This window comes from Triturus cristatus, chromosome 11, assembly GCF_964204655.1.
Source record: "Triturus cristatus chromosome 11, aTriCri1.1, whole genome shotgun sequence".
NCBI classification, from domain to species: domain Eukaryota; kingdom Metazoa; phylum Chordata; class Amphibia; order Caudata; family Salamandridae; genus Triturus; species Triturus cristatus.
This window is the reverse complement of record NC_140594.1, coordinates 280,241,812-280,266,318: the sequence shown is the minus strand read 5'-3', so window position 1 is coordinate 280,266,318 and position 24,507 is coordinate 280,241,812. Positions and strand designations below refer to the sequence as shown.

Here is a 24,507-nt window from a genome sequence, read left to right as displayed (position 1 = left end):
ATGATGTGAACACTTGGACGCAGACTGTCCAACATCTGCCTAGGACATTGTCAGACCACTCCCCGGTTCTACTTAGCTTATCTCTACCTACCCACATTCCCTCACAGTTTCAGTAGCGCTTACAATCCTCCTCTCTGCTGGATCCGGTTTTCTGTGAAGGTGTTCGGGAAGCTATCTCGGACTACTTTCTCCATAACACCGGGTCAGTGCAATGTGTGGGGACGCTTTGGGAGGTGTTAGAGACCATACGGGGCGCATGTATAGGTCTACAAGCTGGAGTGTTGAAATCCCTTCGGGGCACTATGAGCCGGATGGAGCGGGTACTGGGAGAGCTGGAGCGAGCGTATGGCACTGTGGCCGACCCGGTCCTATTAGCAGACATTAAGGTGAAGGTCACGGAGTATAATGATGTGGCGGATCAGGAAATACGCCACATGTCGGGCAGGCACACAGCCAGGTACTACAGTGAAGGGGGCCGGCCTGGGAGGTCGCTGGCTAGTCAAATAGCTGACCCGTGGGGTATGAACTATATAATTAAAGCCATCACAGGAGATTATACTACACATTATGATACACCCGGTATACTTAGCACTTTTACGCAGTATTACCAATCCATGTACGCAAATCGACTATCGGCAGGGGAGGCAGAGATAGCACAGTGCCTGGATGATGTGACACTGGTGCGGCTCTCGCGTAGCCAACAAGATTTTTTAATGCACCCACCGACGCTAGAAGAAATTTGCAAGGCCATCACTGCGTTACCGAATGGGAAGAGAGCAGGCACCGATGGCCTACCGGCCGAGTTTTATAAAGAGTACATTGACATATTAGCCCCTCGTCTCCTAGAGATATACATGGAAGCATACGATACTCAGCGTCTCCCTCCCTCTCTGCGTGAGGCACTGGTTGTCGCATTGTTGAAGCCTGACAAGGCAGCAGACAGATGCAATTCGTATAGGCCTCTGTCTTTGATAAATACTGTTGTGAAGATTCTGGCGAAGGTACTGGCGAATAGATTGAATCTGCTCCTTCCAGTCATGGTTCTTCCTGATCAATCAGGGTTTGACCCCCGCTAGATACATGCCACACAATCTATGCACGTTGTTTGCAGTGCTGCATGTGCTTGAGCCTACTCTACCAGCAGTGGGGGTCCTGCGGGACGCCACTAAGGCCTTTGATTCTATCTCCTGGAAATACATGTTTGCAATTTTACATCGCATGGGTGTGCCGTTTATTTTTACGAATTGGATTAAGCTGCTGTACACAGACCTCGTGGCACGCATATGAGTCAATGGGGATATGTCAGAGGTCTTCAGTATACAGTGTGGTACACGGCAGGGTTGCCCACTATCGACTCTGCTGTTCGCGCTGGTGTTGGAACCGCTGGCATGTATTTTACGGCAGCACTATCCACAGGCAGCACTACGTTTTTATCAACGGCCCCTATGCCGACGACCTGGTGCTGTACGTGCGCGAGCCCGTGACGGCACTTGGCCCAGCTTATCAGAGAATATATACGATTTGAATGGTTTTCCGGACTCGGGATGAACTGGACTAAATCAATAATCTTACCCCTAACATATAGCACATCACAGGTAGAAATGGACTATCCACTACAGTGGTGCACAGACCCTGTAAAGTATCTGGGGATATGGATTCACAGGGATGTGCAGGTGCTCATCCAAACTAACTGTGGATGGGCCATCACTAGGCTCGAGGAGCAGGTGAACCGCTGGGTTAAATTGCCATGGTCATTCGCTGATAGGAACACGCTCATGAAAATGGTGGTGCTTCCGTGGTTCTTGTATTTATTCATGAACATGCCGTGCACCTAACGCAACATTTTTTTTGACACGCTTCGTTCATTGCTCCTTACACTTGCATGGGGTGGGAAACAGCCACGAGTTAACTGGGAAACCCTAACGCTCCCTTATGACATGGGTGGTTTCACAGCTCCAGATTTTCAGTTGCATTATCTCTGTGCCCAGGCGCATTACGCCTACTACTGGCAACAAGCACCGGCCTATATTCCCCATATGGCGGTAGAAGCGGGAGCAGTGCATCCGATACCGCTTCAAGCTATGCTAGTCAACAAACATACAGTTTTTGAAAAAGGGGAGGTAGATACGGTACAAAATACAGCCAGGGCATGGCAGGAACTGGGGAGACGTGAGCAGAAACAGCCATTAGATGCGCCGAGCATGCCGCTCCTGCATCACAGTGAGATCTCAGTGACCAGGGAAACTGGCGCACTTAAAATTCTTAGTGAGTGAGTTAGGAATGTCGACCATGGGGGACATGTTTCCTGGTGGTCAATTTGTGGAGATTGCAGCTTTTCCAGTAGGTGGGACGAACGCTGTAATGCGAACGTTTATATACACGAGACTGCGATCTGCAATGCGCGCTCTATTCTCACAATACCCTGCAAAACCTCCTACCTTGGAGGCACTGCAACTCCTCTATACCACCCAGACATGAGCTAGGCTAGTCACACGACTATATATGGTCTCACAGAGGGAAGGGGCCAGAACGGGAGGTGTTCATTAGATAAGTAGAATGCATCTCTCTCTGAACCAATGTCAAAAGACGACTGGAGTTACTGCTGTAAATTGACGGGGCAGCAGCTCACAGCTAATGGCAATCTTAGAATGGTACATTTTAAATATTTACATCAAATGTATTATACACCTGTTCAGCTCTAGTAATATGGTTTACGGGAAGTAGCCAAATGAAAACGGTGTGGTGCCCCAGATGCTGACTTCCTTCATCTAGCATGATCTTGCCAGAGAATACACTTATTTTGGGAGCAGGTCACACACATTTTGCGTCTGATGGTGGGGGTACCCATAGCATGCACTCCACAACTTTGTCTGTTGGGTAATATTATCAAAGTTAAAGCCTCTATTAGGAAGTTGGTGGCGGTGGCGTTCTTGATAGCTAAATGTAGAGTTTCTATATGCTGGCGGGTAGACTCGCTCCGACTACTAGGCAATGGCTGCAGGACATGGTGTATTGCCGGGACCAGCTCACTTGCTACGCTGAAGAACTACCCAGAGCCTTGAAGCCCCATGACATATGGAGCCCCCCGTGACATATGGAGCCCACTTACTTCCTATTTTCTCACTGCAAGTGATATTTGATGGATTAATCTGCTCTGTGCTGCTCTACCTTGCTCTTTCTTACCGGGGATTTATAAATGTTATATTACTGCCTGTGTTGATAGCATGGGGATATGTACTTTGTGTACTGTGCTAAATATACTGTTTATGCTCCGTATGCCCAATGATTGCTAATGAATTTGTGTCTGTACTGTTTTTGAAAATGTATAATTATTATTTTATTTTTTTAAACAACCTTTGATAGGTATGCCTCAGAAGTCTATCAGAACTAGTACGTCCGTTGCAGGCTCTTAAGCCAAATTTTAAGGCAAAGGATGTTAACTGAAAAGTCACTTCAGTACTTCTGGCAAAGCTAACCTGGGTCAGCCAAGGAATCCCCCTCTCATCATCCTCTTCCTCTGAGGATTGATAGCATTTCCAGGGGTTCATAGGTGACATTCGTCCCCAGCAAGTAATACGCAACAACCATGTTCAAAACTTTCCATGAACTCATCTGGGACTAGAATAGTGGGTGAATCCTGGGGCTGAGCGGGGAATCTATTGTATATATTTACCAGGAGAATAGACCCTTTTTACTTGGCAGTTACGAGTCTCAAAGCCAGGAGAACTTTTAAATGATATTTTTTGATGGAACAATTCAAATACGTTTTAATCTAAACAATAAGGCCCCTGGTAGCCCCACCCGCTGGGGTAGGCGATACCTCAATACTAAAGTTTGAAAAACCCACCTGATGGATCAACTCTGAGGCCCAGTAACAACTGGAAGACTAGAAAATAATGATTTTTCAAGTCCCTGTTTAGTGCACAGATGCAGACTGCTGACATCACTCCTGTCAGCTATTAGCCTTAATTTTTGGTCCTAAATAGTAGCTTCATTAAGGGTATTGGGTCATAATTCAATAATTTGTTGAAACTTATAAAGGGTAGAGCAAGTAGAAAATTAAATTCACACAAATCTACGTTCAAGCAAACCTAGAGCTAAATACAAATCCCAGTATTAGCAGAAAAAAATAAACAATTTAGTAGGAACACAACACCTTTTTAGCGAGCCTAAAGCGTCTGGCGACATAAATACTAATTACTACTCAGATCTCAAAGGTTAGATCGAGGCAGTTGTTAATAGCTGCCAGAGCCCAAAGGCCATTATTACTGACCACGTCACGCCTCAGAGATTCTTGTGACTAGCAGTCAAAGGTCATGTTTCATCAAGCAGGCTGATCACCTCTGACAAAGCAATCAAACAAACAGCCGAGTAGCTTAACCAAAAAACTCCTTACATCGAACTTCCCACGGTTCTGCTCCATTTTGACTTTGCTTCCTGATAAGTACTGCCAGGCACGACCACGCAAGGAGGGAGGGATTCCCTTCTGACACCTTAATCGAATCTGCAACAGAACAAAGGGACAATTAGACGAAACAGAAACAACAAGGAGATATGGAGTAGATGTAATAAAGGGTCAAAATAGGATATTAATTTGCCAAAATGTACATGCATATGCTACTTAAAAAGAGGCACTCTTTTGAGTCAGTTCTTGAATTCCGGAATGAGCCAGGAAAGACATCTTGGCCAGATGGTAACACTACATGCAAGAAACTATCCACCAAGATGTACCTTGAAAAAAGGTCTCCCTCCTTAGTAGCATTTCCATATGTTAGAAGAGTTGATAAACTCATTAGTCGTGCTCAAGTATTAATAAAGACTGTTTAGCAACAAGAGTACTCAGAGACAGTTCAGATGACTCAGATGTGGCGGGAAAGAAGAAACTAACCTATGAACATGGAAATTCTAAACAACTTTAGAGAGGTACTCTGAATGTGACCATAGGTCCCATGTACGAAGATTTATTGAGATCGCAAAAGACCAGATTCACAGAACCAGGTCATTTACGACCACAAAAATGCTTTTTTGATGTACAAATAACAAATCTGTAACCTGTTACCTAATCAAAATTTGGGTGTGCAATTCGGTATTTGGAATGGAAGTATTTAGGGCGTCCCTTCCAAATACTGATTCACATTGCTATGTATTAATGTTTTGCAACCATATTTCTGGTCACAAAACACTAATATTCCATCAACACCTCGAAGGAGGTGATAACCTATTCGCAAATAGGAAGAGGTCCCTAAAGAACCACTTCCTCTTTGATAATGTAAAAAATTAAACGTCAAAAGATTTTGTTTTTTAACACATCCTTTTGTCCTTTAAGGAAAACAGCTGCTTTATAAAAAAAATTGTTTTATTAAAAAGCAATCACAGACAATGTGGTCACCATCCCTGTGATTGCTTTGATTACTAGGGGGTCACAAATTACGACCTCATTAATATTCATGAGATAGGTCAATTTGCAAATCCACCAGGAATTGCTATTTTAAAGATAATTCTTTAGTACATTAGAAATTGTAATTTCCAAATTGCGATTTTGTAAGATTAAGCAGGAACACGTCTGATTTGCATAAGGCAGTAGTGGAGCTAACTTCAAGCATTCCTTCCTTCACCTTGTTATTTGTCAAACTGGAATTTGGACAAAGAAAAAGGAAAACGTTATCCTTCTTCATTTCGTATCATCACACTTCTTGATTGACCTGCCATTCACTGGAACTTTGCATGTATGTATATAAGCATGCAGGTATGCATTTACATAGAAAGTAAAACACAAGGAGTTGATGGACGTAGTGCTGAAACTTTTCAAACGCTCACCCCTGGTCACAGATCTGGGTTGAATCCATCATCGTTCTTTAGCTCACTTCGCCACCCTAGTTTGGACCCAGCCATATGTACATGCATTTAGGCAGCTGATCCTCGATTGTGGGTAAAAATGAATAAAGTGCAGGAGGTGAGTGACTGGGGGTAGGGAGTAGTTCCTGTGCCTGTACCTGAATTGTTCCATAAGTGGAGAAGCCACAGCTGTGGTCATGTACAGAGAAATCCTAGTGTTTTACTCTGGGTAATCACAAAACAATTTTTTACTTCCACTGCTCACATAATAGCCTTCTCTGAGACTGGAGCTTGAACTCCCCTGCTACGCGAGCCCCGGTAGTTACCTCTATTGGTCTGGAATCCGCCCTTCCCTGTGATTATGAGCAACACATTGTGTTTCACTGAAAGTATAATAACAACAAGAAACCTCTTCTTAAAATTCAATTCTAATTAGGGGGTTACCTCCACAGTCACAAACAACAACATTATCCCACAGAGATGAATTAATAATTCATTATTTTATTTTTCTATTCAACATTTTTTTTCTCTTATTTTAAATATAAATGTTTAAATACATTTCAATATACTTTTACAAGATAGAGTACAAAGTCAAAAAACTATATGAAGACCGAGCCCAGAAAAAGAAAAAAGACAAAACAGCAAAAGTGTTGCATTATTACGTACTAACCATCCAAACATTCAGCCTATCAGCCATACCACGACTGCATTCATACTCGACAACATTATTTAAAAAATAAAAACATGTTCTGATACAGTTTATCCATATATACAGTTAAAAAAACAAAAATGGAAGAAAAGCCAAAAGCGCTGACGCGCGTTTCGGAGTGGGATCAACAAATACTGTCACCTACTTGATGAATACATGTCAAGGGCGCAAGTTCATATATGGACGCAATTATAATGGATTTACATAATAAAAGTAACCTAATTAAAAGAGAAAAAGAGAATGAACCAAATGGAAACAATCAGCTCAAAAGCCAAGAAGCCTATGCTTGTACTAGAGACAGGGATCTAAAGTCTGACAATATTACAGTGGAATATACAGATGAGTGGGATTATAAACCATATGTTGCCTGTGTAATACTATTTTCAGCATCTGGGAGAAAAATTAACCTGTAATTCTCACTAAATGGTATATCTGCACCAAAGAGATATGGTTTGAATAATGAAAATAACTTTCTGGGTAGGAGATACTTACTACCTAATATCGCAGAGATAGTACAATATGCGATGTGAATAAGAACTGATGCCTAAAGAAAATAGTTAAAAAAACAAAAATGGAAGAAAAGCCAAAAGCGCTGACGCGCGTTTCGGAGTGGGATCAACAAATACTGTCACCTACTTGATGAATACATGTCAAGGGCGCAAGTTCATATATGGACGCAATTATAATGGATTTACATAATAAAAGTAACCTAATTAAAAGAGAAAAAGAGAATGAACCAAATGGAAACAATCAGCTCAAAAGCCAAGAAGCGTATGCTTGTACTAGAGACAGGGATCTAAAGTCTGACAATATTACAGTGGAATATACAGATGAGTGGGATTATAAACCATATGTTGCCTGTGTAATACTATTTTCAGCATCTGGGAGAAAAATTAACCTGTAATTCTCACTAAATGGTATATCTGCACCAAAGAGATATGGTTTGAATAATGAAAATAACTTTCTGGGTAGGAGATACTTACTACCTAATATCGCAGAGATAGTACAATATGCGATGTGAATAAGAACTGATGCCTAAAGAAAATTGGGAGTATCCACACTGAGAAACCACCTAGCGTGTTTCAAGGGGAAAATACACAATAGATAAAGATGGTATTGCTAATAATACTATCTAGTACATACCTATATATAGTAAAGAGTTCGTTGTGTAGGGATGCCAAACTACTTGTACACAGGACAGACACCTCTGGTCGGTGTTCAATGATTAAAATGGGCTAAAGAGCCACTGCGATAAACAAAAACAAGAGATATGGAAAAGGTATGGGGAAAATGTTTAAAGGGAAGAATTTTAACTCACTCAGGCAAGGGTTTAAGTTTGAAGTGGATAACTTACATCGAGAATAAAAAAAAGTTTACTCCGCAGGTTTGTAGTGTTTTGAAATGTAGTCCCACTCCACAAAATTGGTAGGGTACGACAGGGATTAATCAGGCTCTAGTTTAAAGGAACATAGATGATATGCAGAGTGGTATTTCTACAATGGCGGTATTAGAGCTAAGTGGCAGCATTTCAACATACCTTAAGTTAATGGGCTGGACGAGATCGCAAATTCAACGTGATCGGTGTCGAGCAAAGCACGATTGAACCAATAATTGACTACGCTATATATACATACGGACCCGAGTAATCGTACTAATTAGTTCCGTGATGAACGTAGGGACGTAACGTAATAGAGTACATAGAACGTTAAACTAAGGATGAAGAAGGGCTTGAATATGGCCGCCATGATGGAAGTACTGAGTCTATATGGGTTATAGCTGGCATTTAAGGAAATGTTACATTAAGATATGATGCCGTTGCCTGAGAAAAATAGACTTTTTGGGTGATTAACTTGTAGCACTCCAAAATATAGAATTAGCCAACAGTTAAAATCCTTCTAATTCGTTCTATGATGGACGATGGGACGTAACGTAGTGAAGTCCCTAGAACGTTAAACTAAGGAAGTAAATAACCTGAATATGGCCGCCATGATGGAAATACTGCATCTATACAAACTAATGCTGGGATTTAAGGGAAATGCTACATTGAGATGTAACGACGTCACCTAAAAATATAAACTTTGGGTGATTGATTTAAAGCACTCCAAAATATAGAAATAGCCAATGAGATTATACAGAAATGGACGAAATTGATTTAGGAGTTAACTCGGGTATATCGCTAAAAAAACGGAACAGAGTGTGGAGATAGACGGAATTTACACAAATAAAATATGTAAATAATGTGATAATCTGTACAAAATCAAGACCAAAAGAGTAAATGGGACTGAAATAGATAATCTCAGTCAGCTACAGCAAGCAGCGTTCTATGTGGTAGGTGGGCATACTCAAAATAACCACGGAAAACTAAGGAAAATTGTTTTCCAAAAAAGGATGAACTACATATATAAGAAAAGGATAAACTGTAACGAATACAAAAAAAAAGATTATTCTATGGCCAGAAAACCTGAGTATAGAGAAGGTATATTGAATGAAGATATCAAAAAGGGACAAGAGGAAAACTGAATTAGAGAAGCACATTCTCCCAAGGCAAGTGTTCATTGAGTGTTCATTGAGTCCTGAAGGTATATTGCATGAAGATCTCAATTAAGGACAAGAGGAAAACTGAATTAGAGAAGCGCATTCTCCCAAGGCAAGTGTTCATTGAGTCCTGAGTTGGCTGTCTGTAGGGTAAACATCCAGAACACTTCTCTTTTCTTCCTTAAAGCATCAATGTTGTTGTCTTTGGGGTAATGTACTTTTTCTAAAATGATCCATCTGATTTCATTTACTGTGTGTTGTTTATCATGCCAGTGTTCAACTAGAGGAGCCCCTCTACGGTTGGTTTTAATTGAAGATTTATGCTCGCTCAATCTGATTCTAAACTCTCTGCTAGTCTTTCCTACATAACCTTTGTGACAGGGGCAGAGTATTAGGTAAATGACATTAGTTGACCTACAGTTTGTCATCTCTTTGAAGGAGAATTGTTTCTTTCCCCAATCTAATTCTGCAGATGTAATAGCTGACTCACATACATGGCAGTTGCCACATTTATGAGTTCCCATGATGGGGTTATTGCCTGTGATGGATTTTTGGACAAATTGTCTGGTGGTATTGAAGTGAGATTTGACTAGAGAGCTACGTAGATTTTTGTTGCGACGAAACGCAAATACAGGTTTAGGCATAATATTCATTTGATTTCCTGTATTGAGGATATGCCACTGTGAGCAAATGATTTGTCGTAATTTATTGTCAAAGTTAGAATGACGTGTCACACATACCAATTCTTTGTAATCTCTATGAGGTTTTTCTTGTAGTAGGGTCTCCCTGTTGTAATACTTGGCCCTTTTGTATGCCTCTCTTATAACTATGGGTGGATAGCCTCGTTTAAGTAATTTGCATCTTAGTTCATTAGCATGTAATTCAAAATTCGCAATGTTAGTACAGTTCCTACGTAATCTAAAAAATGGACTAAATGGTATGTTATCTTTTTGACTATGTGGATGATAGCTTTGATACTGTAGGATAGTATTTCTCGCTGTAGGCTTAGTGTAGAGTGATACTTCAATTTTTCCTTCTATAGCTTGTATCCATACATCCAAAAATTCTATGTTTTCCTTACTGATATTTGCACAGAATTTTAGATGTGGATCACATAGATTCAACCAAAGGGTGAATTAATGTAGTTGTTCTTCTGGGCCATTCCAGATAAAAAAAGATGTCATCTATAAATCTATTCCAATGTTGTATATTCTCAAAGAATGGGGCAATTTCATTAAATATACAGTGTTCTTCAAAATACCCCATATATAGATATTAGCGACATGTGGTGCACAAGCGGCGCCCATGCTAACACCTTGGATTGGTTTAAAGATCATTTTGTCAAATTCGAAGTAGTTTTCTTTAAGTACAATGGCTAGACATTCAAGGATGAAAAGTATGTCGTCAGAGCTATTTTTTTTCTCTAGTGTGCTTTTTACTGCCTCTAATGCCCCCCTTTGGGGGTTATTAGTATAAAGCGCCTCTATGTCCATAGAGACTAAACTCTGTGTGTGGATTAAACAAAAGGCATTCAATGTTTCCAATAAGATGCCCAGTGTCTTTAATGTACCCTGGAAGGGCACTTGCTAATGGATTAAAAAACTTGTCCATATACTTAGATAGTGGCTCTGTGATAGATCCAATAGTGGATACTATAGGTCTGTAAGGAGGATTTGCAGTGTCCCTATGCATTTTGGGTACTCCGTATAATACCGGGATGTTAAAATACGGTCTATTGAGATATTCAAATTCTTGTAGACAGATGGAGCTTCTGTCCAGAGCTCCCTGGGTTATCGCCAAAATTTCTCCCTTGATTCGGTTACTGGGATATGAGTTAACTTTACAGTAATGAGTAGGAACTTGCAGCATTTTGAGAATTTGTTCTTTGTAGTCTATGCTATTGAGTAACACAATTCCCCCACCTTTGTCACAAGGTTTAATTGTTATTTTTTGATTGGATGCAAGGTTTTTCAAAGCCTTATATTCGTCATAATCTAGATTGTATATAGGCTTGGGTACAAATTTGGTGGAGTTTTGTATCTTAGTATAGACTATTTTCCCAAAAATGCCTACATCTGGACCTACATCGTCCAAGGTGGGTGTGAAATTGGAAACAGGACGTAGTCCCATTCTATTGGTCGTCTGAGATGGAATATGTTGTTCAAAGAATTTTTTTAATCTAATCTTCCTAAAAAAGGCCTGTTTGTCCTGATTCAATTCAAATTTATTGAACGTAGTGCTAGGAACGAAGCATAGGCCACGGGTAAGAAGATTTAAGGCATGATTGTCTAGTACAGACTGAGATAGATTAAAAATAGGTATTAATTCCGTATTTTTAGAGGTTGTCATTGTCTTCAATATTGGTTCCTTCTCGTTTGTCGATACTGTGGCTGATTCTCCGGGTATTGGTAGTGGTTTTCTGGGTATTGATATTGACCCCTCCCTTGTGTTCTGAATCTGGTTCTTGGTGAGCCTCTGCAGTTCCCTAAAAAACGTCTGCCTCTGTTATGGCCTTCAAATGTTTTTCTCCTATTGCTTGTCCCACCTGATGGGCTAGAGGCTCCTTCGCTATCTGATTCAGAAGTATCAGAGAATGTGAGTCTCTTTTTGTTGGTCCAATATTGGTAGTCTGCTTGTTGGTTTTGTTCCTTATCTGTATTGTAGTACTGAGATCCTAGGTAGGGATATACCCTCTCTTCTGAGGAATAGCGTATGTCCTTTATTAATTTTTCGGTCTTCTTTTTAACAAGGTACTCACTGAACAAATTAAGTTCTAGATTGACCTCTTCTAGTTTTTTCATTGCTTCTTCTATTGGATTATTCTTCCTGAGTGTTTCCTCTATGTCTGCTATTTCTTTGAGAAGGGTATCTACTACCTCACGTGCGGTTTCAATAATAAGAATCATAAGATCTCTTGAACATCTATTGGCGATAAGGGACCATTTTTCAAGGAATTTCCAAATTTATACAAATAGACCAGGTATATTTCTTAGTCGGAGACCATTGGGTAAGACTCCTGCTTTAAGATACTGAAGCATGAAATCCGCATGGGATTCCGTTCTTCTTGCCTTCTTTTTGAGGTTTAATAGTTTTAGCCATTCATCATTATTGGCTTTATTGAAAGAAAACGGACAGTCAGATGTGGTACTTTGTCCTAATAATCTGGAAAAATCATCTTCGCTAAAACCAAAAGTTTTAATGCTATCCATAGATAGAGATAGAGAAAAGAAAAGAGAGAGTCTTAATCTAAAGAATAAGGAATGAAGACCGAAATAAATCCACACCCAACAAGTGTATCACAGCGAATGCCTGATACACACAAAGGAATAAACCAAAGTCAGTGCACAGATAGGACAGTAAGAGTAAGGATATAGTTCTTGCCAACCTCCTGAGAACAAAACCCTCCTTATTGTGGAGAAAGACACATCATCTTGTGCTTGTTTTTATTTTGAGGAATGTTACGATTTTGGGTATTACGCAAAAAGGTGTACTCTGGTAGATTTTTTACCTTTGACATTATTATACACAGAAAAGGGAGGAAAATATGGACCTTAAACGGAGCTGGAAGATTTCCAGAAACTATAAACATATCTTCCTTTCCAGTTAATTTCTTAATTCAAGGACAATTGATGACCTAGCTATCAATGTGGCTGCGCCAAGAATAGATTGACTGATGCAAGATGGACAGTTCTATGGTTAACATATGCTCATAAAAGTCTAAGGAGCAAGTCTAGATCAACAATCTAGAAGTAGTAAGTTCAAAGAGTGGGTCCAAACTCAAAGCTCTTGTTGCCCTTAGCATAACTGCACAAAAGAGAAGGTTGGTCCACAGGCTTATTCATTGAATATGTTTGTATTTTAAATATCGAGGAGAAGTGCCTGAAGGTATCTGGGGTGTGCGTAATTCAAGCCAAGTCAGGTTATCCCTCTTTGGAGATTTGAGCAGATCAGAGGAAAGTGAAATTCAGTGGGAGAACTTTGGCTTCATACATCTAAGTATTCAGGTGGCACACTGGAAGAAGGATCAGTTGGAAGTAACATGGGACAAATTGTGCAAGGCTTGGTAACTTTCTGGAACATTTTATCACTATTGGATATGAGTAGGGTATCGGTGGCCAAGATGGTCCTTCTGCCATGCAGTTTATATTCTCTGCAGGGAGCAATTTATCCACGCCCAGCATCTCTAGTTAAAGGCTTGGAACGCCTGCTGGGTCAACAGCCTTGGACAGGTATTCACTGCATGGTCAAGCTAGACTTCATGAAGCTTCCCTGGGAAAGAGACAGAAGAATACAGTTCCTGGATCAAGAACTACATTACATGGTTTAGCATCCACAGCATGTGGTCCATTGGTTCGACAATCAACCTAATTGGGAGATGCAGCTCCTTAAACGAACAAGCTTGCATCCCCAAAATATTAACACAATATGTAAGGTGGACATAGTTTGGTTAGTGTGGGCATCAAGTCCACAATCCCGAACGAGGTTTCATTTTGTCTTCAGGTAAAAAAAATAATGTATCACATATGCTTTCAATACTATAGGCACCAAAGATTACAGGGTCTCATGTATGTGGTTTACCACTGCTCTCCAGTACTCATTCCTATATGAAGGGGCACTCCCATGTCATGTGCCTTAGATATGCATCTGGTAAATCACACCTAGAAACCCTGACCAATCCTGGGCCAAATAGCTTCTTAATCTCACTGGCATACAGTACACTCTATATAAGAAGTAGGGCTGAATTAACTTGAACCTACTGTTTTTGGACACATTGGCTACATGTTCTACTGATCTGTTCCCAGTTTCTTCACTTGGTGCCTCATCAGGACCCTCTTCCCACCTAGTCCTCAAACCAGTATGGGGAAGTCTCAGTCCCCATGATCTGTCCGTATAGCTGTGACACTATCTTGAAAACTTCCCCCATGTAATAACTTGCCGATGGTACCAACAAGCCTTTAAAAAAAGAGCAAAAAAGTTATAGAAGTGACACAATAGAGGTAGGGAAGCTGCCTAATAGCTAGGAACTTATTGGTGGCAGAAAGTTCATAATGTTCAGTAATAAGCGTACAACATTTGAGATACGGAAAGGGCAGTTTCTACAATATGCAATACTGGTGCAGACTACCAGGTAAAGCAAGATTCCTAGAGGCCCCAGGATAACAGACACCTCCAAATCACAGGCTGTTTACTAACATTAACAGAGCAGCGAGAGGATCTAGAGTGGAAGGATCTGCCAAGGGTAAATGACTGCCTAGAGCCACTAATTAACAAAGAATGGGCGAGAGCATGCCTTCATGCTAAGGGAATAGCTAGCAACACCAGGTTTAAGCAGGTCCAATTTAGTTGCTTGCACATAACATTTATGGCCCATGCAAAGTTGCCCAGAAAATACCCGGAGCACCTACCAGAGAGCACTTCTCTGAAAGTGATGCAGAATTCCTGCTCACAACATAGACTTTCCCATGGATGCAGGTACTGTCCAAGTTGCGTCCCATAATAAGGGCAGCATTATTGGGAATCAATTCCAAACCCAAGTGTGGCAGATTATGCTACACGTTCACCCTGCAAGGAACCACTTTGGCAAAAAAGACACAAGGCAATGCATTGGCCCAGGGAACGACAACTGAGAAGATGGCTGATAGATATGAGAGAGTGTGCATAAGCAAAAGAAAGCAACACAAGGCTCACTAGAAGTGATGATGAACTGTGGACTTAGTCGAGTGGGCAATAATAGTGCAGGTGTTGACAAGACACTATGTCCTCTTGAAGGAGCAGTAGCTGGGGGTTTCAGGAGCTAACATGCCCTTTAATTCAGGACTGTAAAAGTAGAAGAGAGGAGTTGGCCTAGCGGCTAGGGCGGTCGACCTCAGAGGTGGGGAACCAGGTTCGAGTCTCGGCAGGGACGCGCAACATCCTGTGATTCTGGGCAAATCACTTAATCTCCCCGTGCCTAACACAAATAAATGTGTCCTCATGTAACGCAGCTGGTGCTTGTGTAAAGATATCCAAAACCTTCTGGTCAAATTTGCGCTATATAAAACTCCGTAAAAAAAAAAAAGTAAGCGCACAAAAGTATAACACTAAAAGGAGTATACAAGTAAACAGGAGGAAATTGTTGATGGCCTATGATTAATACAAGGATGCATGCGAGATAGTCAATGGATTACAAAGGCACAGATGGAACCGAGGTCAGGAAGGGGCACTGCTGACTCCGTGAAGTGGAATGAATTGGAAGGTGCACATGGGGCTCCTTAATTTCACAGTAATATTACCACTCCATTCTATGTTAAAGGGAGGGTCTAAAGTGTCGTGTGAGAGACTACATCGAACAGGAGGTGACTGCAGAAGTTTGGGATTTTTTCTAATTTTTCTTGTTTGCTATGCTACCCACAAAATATATAACCGTGCCTTTGATTGCATTGTGTACCTTGAGATTTTCAAAATGGAAAATAAAGATATTAGAAAAATTATGTGCCTGAGCTGGTTTGGCTACATCAATAACAAAGGTTTCAGAAAAAATAAACCAATAAGGAGTCAGTTACGTTATGCTAGTTGTGCCATGTTTGACCATAAATTCAGTGGTGGGACATCCTTTCCTCAGTTACATCTGAAGAGATTATGGAGCCCTTTGTGGAAACCGCTGGTACCGAGGGGGAAAAAAACACACTACAGGCTTAGAAACCTGGACAACAGTGATGAGGTCTGAGGGGTTGAAAACCATTATTATGGTGGCACAGAAAAAAAAATGCAGATATTCAGACTCCAGCCTTGAAACTGAATCGCCTAATAGTGTTGTCAAAGGTGCAATAATCACAATCTGTTGGTCTAGTTGAAAACCAACCGCGAGATACCAGAGTGACAGAGAAAGTCACTGAGAAACAGGCGCAACCAGGCCAGAATAAATTAGTGGATTTGTATCTAAAAAACTAGAAGTTCCTAAAAATAAAATATGTGGGATTAAATTTACCTTACACTTTATCCCCCTACCCTCCATTTCAAAAGCAACAGTGTACTGTGCAACCAAAACATAATGGGGTGCTATCTTAGCATGTAATAGTTGTCATGGGTTAAACTATTGATGCACATTCAATAAAAAGAGAATTTAAAAAAGGTAACAGTGTACCACAGTGCACTTCCTACACCTATGATATAATGGCCCTTCAGACAAAACATGGAATAACGGACTTTTCCACTACATTCAGCAGCGTTCTGTTTTCTCTACCATTTAGGACTGGTGAAGTGAAACATCTTTCAACCATTTAGGTAGGCCTTTAAGTGAGAACCTCAATCGGAACCGATGCGATCTGTGACTCCACAGCTACAAGGGACAAAAAAAGTGCAGAGGAATAACCGCAAAAAAAATAAAAAATAGGATCTCAAATCTTAGTGAGGGCGTGTGATGAGGTACTGAATATAAAATCAGAAGTTTGTATTAAAAAAACCATCATTCATCCGGTCACGAAATATTGTATGTTCCGGCTCAGACAAACAGCTCAAGGTAAACCTTGCTCTAAATTCAGCACCTGACATAATCAGGAGTTAACGACAAAATAGGAATATATAAATTGGAAACGGGGGTTTCATTTCAACTGATTAAATATGTATTCAACTGCTGCTTCTTTGCACATCTGGGCATTTCTATAAAAGGATTTTCTTTAGCCGACAAAAACCTTACTAAGTGTCATGCGCATTATACATATTTAAAAAAATCCTCCTGTCATCCGTTGTCCCATCCCTCCTCTCTCTGACTCATCCCAAACCCTTCTGACACTATGAACCCCCAAACCTACTTCTCAAACTTTCACCTTCTTGCTACTTCCCCTGTTAAATCTATTCCCATCATCCTATCCCTGCTCTAAGGTATACTAAACACATGAATTTCAACAGCACAAACCCAAGACAACTAATCCCCAAAAAACATTTACTAATCAACTATTAACCTGTAATCTTGGAAATTCCGGAAAGCGCGCTACTTGGCGCAGAGTGCTTAAATGCCTATTCAGAGTATTTAAATACCATTCACATTTTACAACTTAAAGATTTAAGGGGCACGCGAACAATGCACATCTGTTTAGCTTATACCCATTACTACTTAAAGGTCTCGGGTGAAGCTAATAAAGCAAAACCCCTCTTACATACCTAGTCACTGTACAGTCTGTACCATACATTTCCTTATTAAACAGTGTGCGTTGCCCCCCTGCTAAATGTACAGCAACTGATTATTTCCTACCCTTGAGAAATAACAGAAAATCGGAAGCTCTCAGTTGAAAAATGGAGGTTTCAAAACAACGCAACTATAGTCCTTCGAGTTAAATGCAAGACCGACGCCCTTCATAAAATTAATAGTTTCATTGCAACCTCCCAAGATGAAATGTTCCAGCCTTCAATCGTTGCAACCCCTTTTGCACTCGCATATTCGGTATCTCTTCTCACTATGAGTAACGCATACTTTTGTTTGGAAATGTCTCCTATGGGCTTAAAAACAAGACAGATCCCAACAAGCCTCGTAATTACCAGACAATTACATAACCGTCTTTTTTCCAGTAAAGACTGAAAGTACAAACACTTCGGCTTCATGGCGCTCGGACAGATATGATCTTTCGAGGCCTGTCTGGCTTCAGGCTGTGTTGTAGCTCTGACACTACCTCAGGAGGAGGTTGAGGATTCAACAGGCCACTTTTTGCGACCCCGGGCCACTTTAGTATTACAAAAGGGGAGGCAGATGCTTGTGGGGCACCTTCTGTAATACGGATTGTGCAGAAATAATCCCATGAGGGCACATCCCCATTGGCATAGGGTGAGGGAATCTTCTGCAGTTGTGCCTGAGACATATCAAAGACGCAAGCTCAGAGGTGGTCAGGAGGTGGATAACTGACCGTGACACATAGAAGTGGTGCAGTCAGTATGTTTCCCTCCACCCCCAAGGGCACCCCCTGCAAGGAGGGCACGGGGGTCCCAGGGACCCCTCAAGAACCCCTCTGCAAGCGAGTGCAGTCACTCACTGTACCAGGCTGCAGTGAGATACCTGCCCTCTTTGAATGGGAGGCCCTGTATACCACCTCAGTGAAAAGCGAACCAGCGGTTTCAAATAGCCGGTAGGCTTTTTACTCGTGCGCTGTTCCCGGAGCACGTAAGGTTTGCGCCAATACGGAGAACAGTGCGCTGGGACAGAGCCACTGTCCAAGTCTTTGCTCGTACAATCAGTTAAAGGTGTGCTGCAACCCAAACTGCAACACCTCGGCTTCATGTTCTCATGATGCTTCAAGTCAACTGTGAAGAGTCAATGTCTACTCATCTTTTTGGATCTTTCAGTAGCTTTCGATGTGTGGCACAATAATCAATTCTAGCACAGTGTGTAGGGTCGAATGAGGAGTCTACAGCAAGAGTTGTTAGAGTACCAGAATGACCCCTCATGAACACCTCATGTTAGCAAGGACCCTATCTTTCTGAGACCAGTAAATTGAATCCAAAGATCTGAACAACAATGTAACAATATCATTTGCATCAAATTCAGTCTACCATATGGCACTATTTATCTTAGTACTCTAAAGGGTTTATGCAGGGGATTTAAAAGTGTTTTTCGTTTTGTTTTTTTTAAAATAGAAGGGCAGGCAGAGGCACTGACCCTGGAAGAAATCCTTGCAGTCTCTCCTCGACTCCAGATTACCTACAGGGTGCTTCACAGTCAACCCAATTTCTTATGTTGAATAAACGTTCACAGAACAAATGAAGTCTACCATTACAGCCAGGCGAGTAACAAGTAGTCACCCTGGCTACCATAGGGAATTATCCAACTAGGAGGTTGGATAATAAGGAAGACCGTCGATATACACCAATAGATGGCATTACATCATATAAACCTTTAAATGATAATGATTGAATTAAAAAAACTTTGTGTTCTGTTTTTTGGATTAAACTGAATAAACGATTTTGAAAGGGAATTGTAAGTAAATGAAAATGCTCCCTGAAAATAAGATCCACTGACTGAATGAAGGACTGCCTGCCGTGCACAGAAGACTGGATGCTTTTTGTTGTGCCTGGGGATAATACCTACCAAGCCAGAGTGTATGCTACTGTCTAACCGCAGCAGCAACAAGTGTACAAATCCGTCACTCCCAGTCATACACGGGGAGGAGGGGCAGAGCTGATATGTACCACGATACTCCCTCCGGTCACTTAAGTGTGAGGGGGGTATATTTTAGGTCTGGGTGGACAGCAGAGCTGTCTGCAAGACCTATTGCTTAAAATATACCTAGAGTATGCTTTGCTTCAGACCATTTCCACCTCTGGTTTTTGGATCAGCTTCCTTCAGTCATTGAGTTGAGACATTGTCAAACCTCTTAGATCAGTCTAGAGAAGTCATCTATCATCATATTAATGTCTGTTTTGTGTAATATTCTGCCTCCTATGGAGAAATTGTAATGCATGGGGACTATTTTGTAATCAAAAAGACACTCCACCATCATATTTGTCGCTACATTCAATTCTTTATCATATACAAGAACTGTAAGCAAAAAGCAATACTATCCCACTAGAGCAGGCATCTCGGATTGCTCTCATCATGCCTCATGTGCAAGTCTGGCCGAAAATGGCCTCTTACTTGCTTTTTGGCCATCATTATCTGGCAGCGATCTTGTAGCCTGGCAGTCCCAATGAGATGAACAAAAATCAATTATGAGGGGTGTATAAGATGTAAACATTTAGTTATTTGTGTGGTTTTATGATGCGCAAACATGACCCGAAGGTGTTAGAATGCTTTACAATAGAAGAATTCATAGTGATACATCAGGAGCATAATCAGTGAAAGCAGGGAACAAAGAAAAAACAAAAAACACATAATCAACAAGGGAGGAAGCTCTAAAAACGCACAAATTCACAAGGCACTCTAAGGCAGTATTTTGGAAAGAGAAGACGTTTCAACTCAACTTTGAAGGTATTGAGAGGGGTAGCGGTTCATAGAGCTGAGACTGGGAAGGGGGAGAGTTAAAAACTGTAGTTGCAGGGAACGATTTTGCATTCCATTCATTTTAAAAAGTAGAAGGTATAAAAAGTAGTGTTTCTGAGCCGTGTAAGGTCTGGACCGCCCACATCTGGTGTCGTGTTTGACATTTTGTGTGAAGCATGCAATTTTTTAGATTTTCTTGGGCTCTCTGAGTAACCACTAAAGAGTTAGTAGTACTGGTGTGATGTGACCGAATCTCTTAGTTTCAGAGACAAAACTGCTACGATGTGAAGCAACGCCTTCAGGGGGAAGACATTTTTTATGGCAGTCCAGTGAAGAGAGTTGCCTTAAATTATCCTAGAAAGAATGAGGGATTGGGGAAGAATCTTACATTCATATTCAAGGATGAACTGGTGAAATCCCAAGAAAATACGCAACTGGATATCTGGCCATAGTGTTAATCTGTGTTTTTTAAGCGGAGTTGGTTTTCAAGGATGACCCCAAGGCATTTAGCATTATCAATTATGACCTGCTTGCTTTGAAGAATCCCATTGCCTTAAATTGAGGACTGGGATCGGCTGTTAACAGATAAGACGTCAACTAATCTTAAATTGTTTGCGGTATATAGGCAATAAGTCAGATATCGCTAACAAAGCAAGATTGAGAAAGATTTATCATCAGCGTATTAAGGATATTAGATCCCCAACTTCTTCAATAGAATTTTAAGGGGTACAATATACAGGTTAAAAAGAGTATGAGCGAGTATGACCCCCACAACGACCAACATGGCCCGGCAAAACACCCCCATACGCTGAACTCACCTGCGGCATGCAAACTCTTCTGCGACATTGACACACACCTGAATCTTGCTGGAACTGTAAGCACCACTTTGGCTGTCCCTCTGGCCACCTGAGCGCCAGCTCAAGCTAGAGCCCTCCCATACAGATATTGCGCAGCTGTAGCCGCCCCCCTGGCAATGCCACGCACTAAACGCTTTGCCCACTACGGCTAAAGAAAATCCTTTGGCCTCACTATGGCTGAAATCCTACATGAACACTTTCCTGCAATAAATCAAATTGGAAATTGGTTCCCTCAAAACAGAGTTTAAAGCCTGCCTGAGAGAGAGATCCAACAGGATATCACAGAGATCGGGGGCCATGTAGATGATCACATACGCTCTGCTGACACGCAATCGGAAGATCACGAAACCTGTGGCACAGGATGGTGGTGCTAGAAGACCAACACATCGATCTTCAACTGAAGCAGGAATATTTGGAGAACAGGAGCCGACGTAACCACATCCGCATTAGAGGAGTTCCACCCGGAGCAGAGGGACAGGTAATCATGTCCTTTATGGCAGACCATCTGCAGACAATCAGAGCCGATGACGATGCCTCCCCCCTGCCTTGGACAGAGACCACTGCGTTGCCAGTCCCCGGGGTTGCTCAGACATCACTCCGAATATGCTCACGCATGTTCGCTCTTTTGTAGAAATGGAAGCTATCCTGCAGTAGGTGCATGGCGCTACGGACCTGGTTTACATGGTTACCCGATCCAGATCTTTCAGGACATTGCCTGGTAACCCTACGTAGACGTAAATACTTTAAACCGGTTACTGACAACCTAAGCGGTCTCAAAATCAAGTACCGATGAGGCCACCCCTTTGGGCTGATCTTCTCTTGGGAGGGCAAGCGCCGGGCCTTCCGCTCACTGCAGGATGCAAAGCAACTTCTCCAACTCCCAACGGAGTCCAGGGATGCCAGCCCTTCTCCCCCCCCTGGGCCTCCCACAGGGAATCAATACGGCCGGAATGGTCCACAGTGCTCCCCCCCCCCCCCGCCCAACACAGAACTTGTGCCAAAGAACAGGACTCCATCCAAGCGAAACAAGACATCATTAAACACCCGCTCTTCTACAGCTTCTGAATAATACATGCTCTGCCTTGCACTGTCTGTACTCTGATCCCCCTGCACGCAATCTCTAGCTTCCAGGGTTATATGGGCCCTAATACATGGATCACACTGAAGAACTAACTGGCCAGCGGTGACCCTCATGCCCTGCTCGGATTCATTCGCATGGGGCCTCCATCGATGCAGACTCTCCACTTTGTGAATAATAACTTACTGATATGCCCCCTTAATTCGGCACAAGTGGACCTATGGCTGGCGCTCTTAGCCATTTCTCTCGAGCTTTGCCGCGGACAGCGGAAACCGGCCTATTGTTGCCCCTTTCTACCATGCCCCCACAGTCATCGTGTCCTGTAGAAGAGTGACTTCTTCAGATTGGCTCCTGTTTCAACTTATGGGCTGTTCCAGGGTGACAATAGACCTAATAGGCCTTGTTGGCCACCTTGTGTTAAATATTGTTTTCCTCCCCCACCCTCATCCTCATCCACACATTTGGGAAGGGTCGTGCCTGACAAAGGGGACTCCCTGTAATTCCCGATACACTCCTCACATTGGCGGCACTCACTATAGATAGGCATACGCACTTTGCCCTTACAGTGCTTCTCTTTTCGTCCACCTTCCACTTACCTTCTTCAATGCGGCGCAGACTCCTCAACCCTGGTCCTAACACTGCCTTCAGCCACTCTATTCACCACCATGAACACAACCCTACTTGTTAAATTCCTGTCCTTTAATGTTAAAGGGCTTAATTCCCCTAATAAGGGGTGACAGTCTTGGCGCTACTTGCTTATACAAGACCCTGACATCATAATCCTACAAGAAACCCACCGGTTATCCATCGACACACACCTCATGGCCCACCTAAAAAGTACCCATGTCAGTATTGGGCATCCTCCTCCTCTAAGTCAGCAGGGGTTGCAATATTAAGTAAATCCAGACTTGGAACTTTGTCCTCTCGGGTGGTACGGGACGCTGAAGGTCGCTACTTAAGTGTTCAAAACGCATCTAGGCACCCAACCCCTAACCCTTCTCAACGTCTATGCACCAAATCAGGATGCCTTCCTGAGGTCTTTACTGAGGGAACAGTTACCGCCCCTTGGATGGACCAGTGATTCTTGGGGGTGATTTTAACTTGGTTTGGGACCCAGATATGGATTGCAGCGCCTCATCCTACAAGAGCACCGGGGCAATGTTGGCTGCCCTCAAGAGGGACCTCACAGACCTGAGACTTCTAGATAACTGGAGATATCAATTCCCAGACATCCGAGACTTCTCCTTCTCCCACATCCACCACTCCTACTCGCAAATTGATTACTGCTTCCTTTCAATCTCTCCGATACGGTCCGTGGAAATAGCTGCTGTATCCCACATTTGCATATCAGATCACGCTTTTATAGCTGAAACCATCCGCGTCCCCAGTGGATGGCACGAAACCCCCATCCTCTGGCGGCTGCCACCCCACATCCTATGTGATCTGGTGGACCTCACTGAGATACGCCAAAAGATTTTAGCTTAATTTGACACGAATACCCTCCCAGACCTGCCTGAACCCACTCGATGGGAGGCCTTTAAGGCGACTTTTCGTGGAGTCATCATATTGCTATTGCCCGCTCTCACGAAGAGCGCCTGGTCAAAATAAATTTAGCCAAGGACATCAAGACCCTGGAACGCATAGATCATATGAAACCCTCGGGACAACAAATGCCTTGCTATGCTACGGGGACAGCTAAGACTTCACAGAACTAATAAAGCGGAAGTCACTCGCGACACACACACAGAAATTCCACGCTGGGGGGAGACAAGGTGGGGTCATGCTTGGCACGTGGTCTCCGTACCCAATCAACTAAAGCCCATTTTTCCAAAATCAGGCAAGCAGACAACTCCTGGGCCATGTCTGAACGAGACAAAGGGCAGGCATTTAGTGTTTTTTACGAGAACCATTATGCTGAAACCCCCCAAGTGCCAGAGGAGATCTCCTCCATCCTTAGCGCATGCCCTTGGAAACTCATTAGCACCCAACACGCAAAACTTCCGGATAGTCCAATCGCTTTGGACGAGCTACACCGGGCATTAAAACAACTTCCGACTGGTAATACCCCTGGACCGGGTAGCCTCTCTATCTCTTTCTAGCACACCTTCCTCCCCCAGCTCCAGTATCACCTCCTTCACCTTTTTAACACCTTCTCTAAAACATCAGGATTCACCCCAACGATGTCGGAGGTTGTTCTCATCCCCAAGCCCGGGAAGTACCCCACCCTCTGCACATCATACCAACCTATTATCCTACTCAATAAGGACACCAAGATCTGAACTAAGATACTGACGAGCCGCCTTGAAACCTACCTCCCCGGACTGATCGATCCAGATCATGTTGGATTCATCTGACATCGCCAGTGGGCAGACAACAATCGTCGCATTGCCCATCTCATTGAGAAGGTTCAACACTGAGATATCCTGGCTTGTCTGGTGTCTCTGGACGGAGAGAAAGCCTTGTACCGGTGACTGGCAATTTTGTGCGCGATGCTACACAAAATAGGCTTAGGTCCGGTCATGAGCTCCAAACTTATGGCACCTTACTT

The 24,507-nt window shown here is 42.4% G+C and overlaps 1 protein-coding gene across 1 annotated transcript in view; it reads right to left on the bottom strand.

The window, feature by feature from the left end:
- Positions 1-24,507, bottom strand: part of TBC1D10A (TBC1 domain family member 10A) — a 380,613-nt gene that overhangs the window by 191,986 nt on the left and 164,120 nt on the right. The window contains exon 3 of the mRNA XM_085635860.1: positions 4,397-4,504. Coding sequence (XP_085491986.1) covers positions 4,397-4,504 — 108 coding nt within the window. The remainder of the gene's footprint in view (positions 1-4,396; positions 4,505-24,507) is intronic.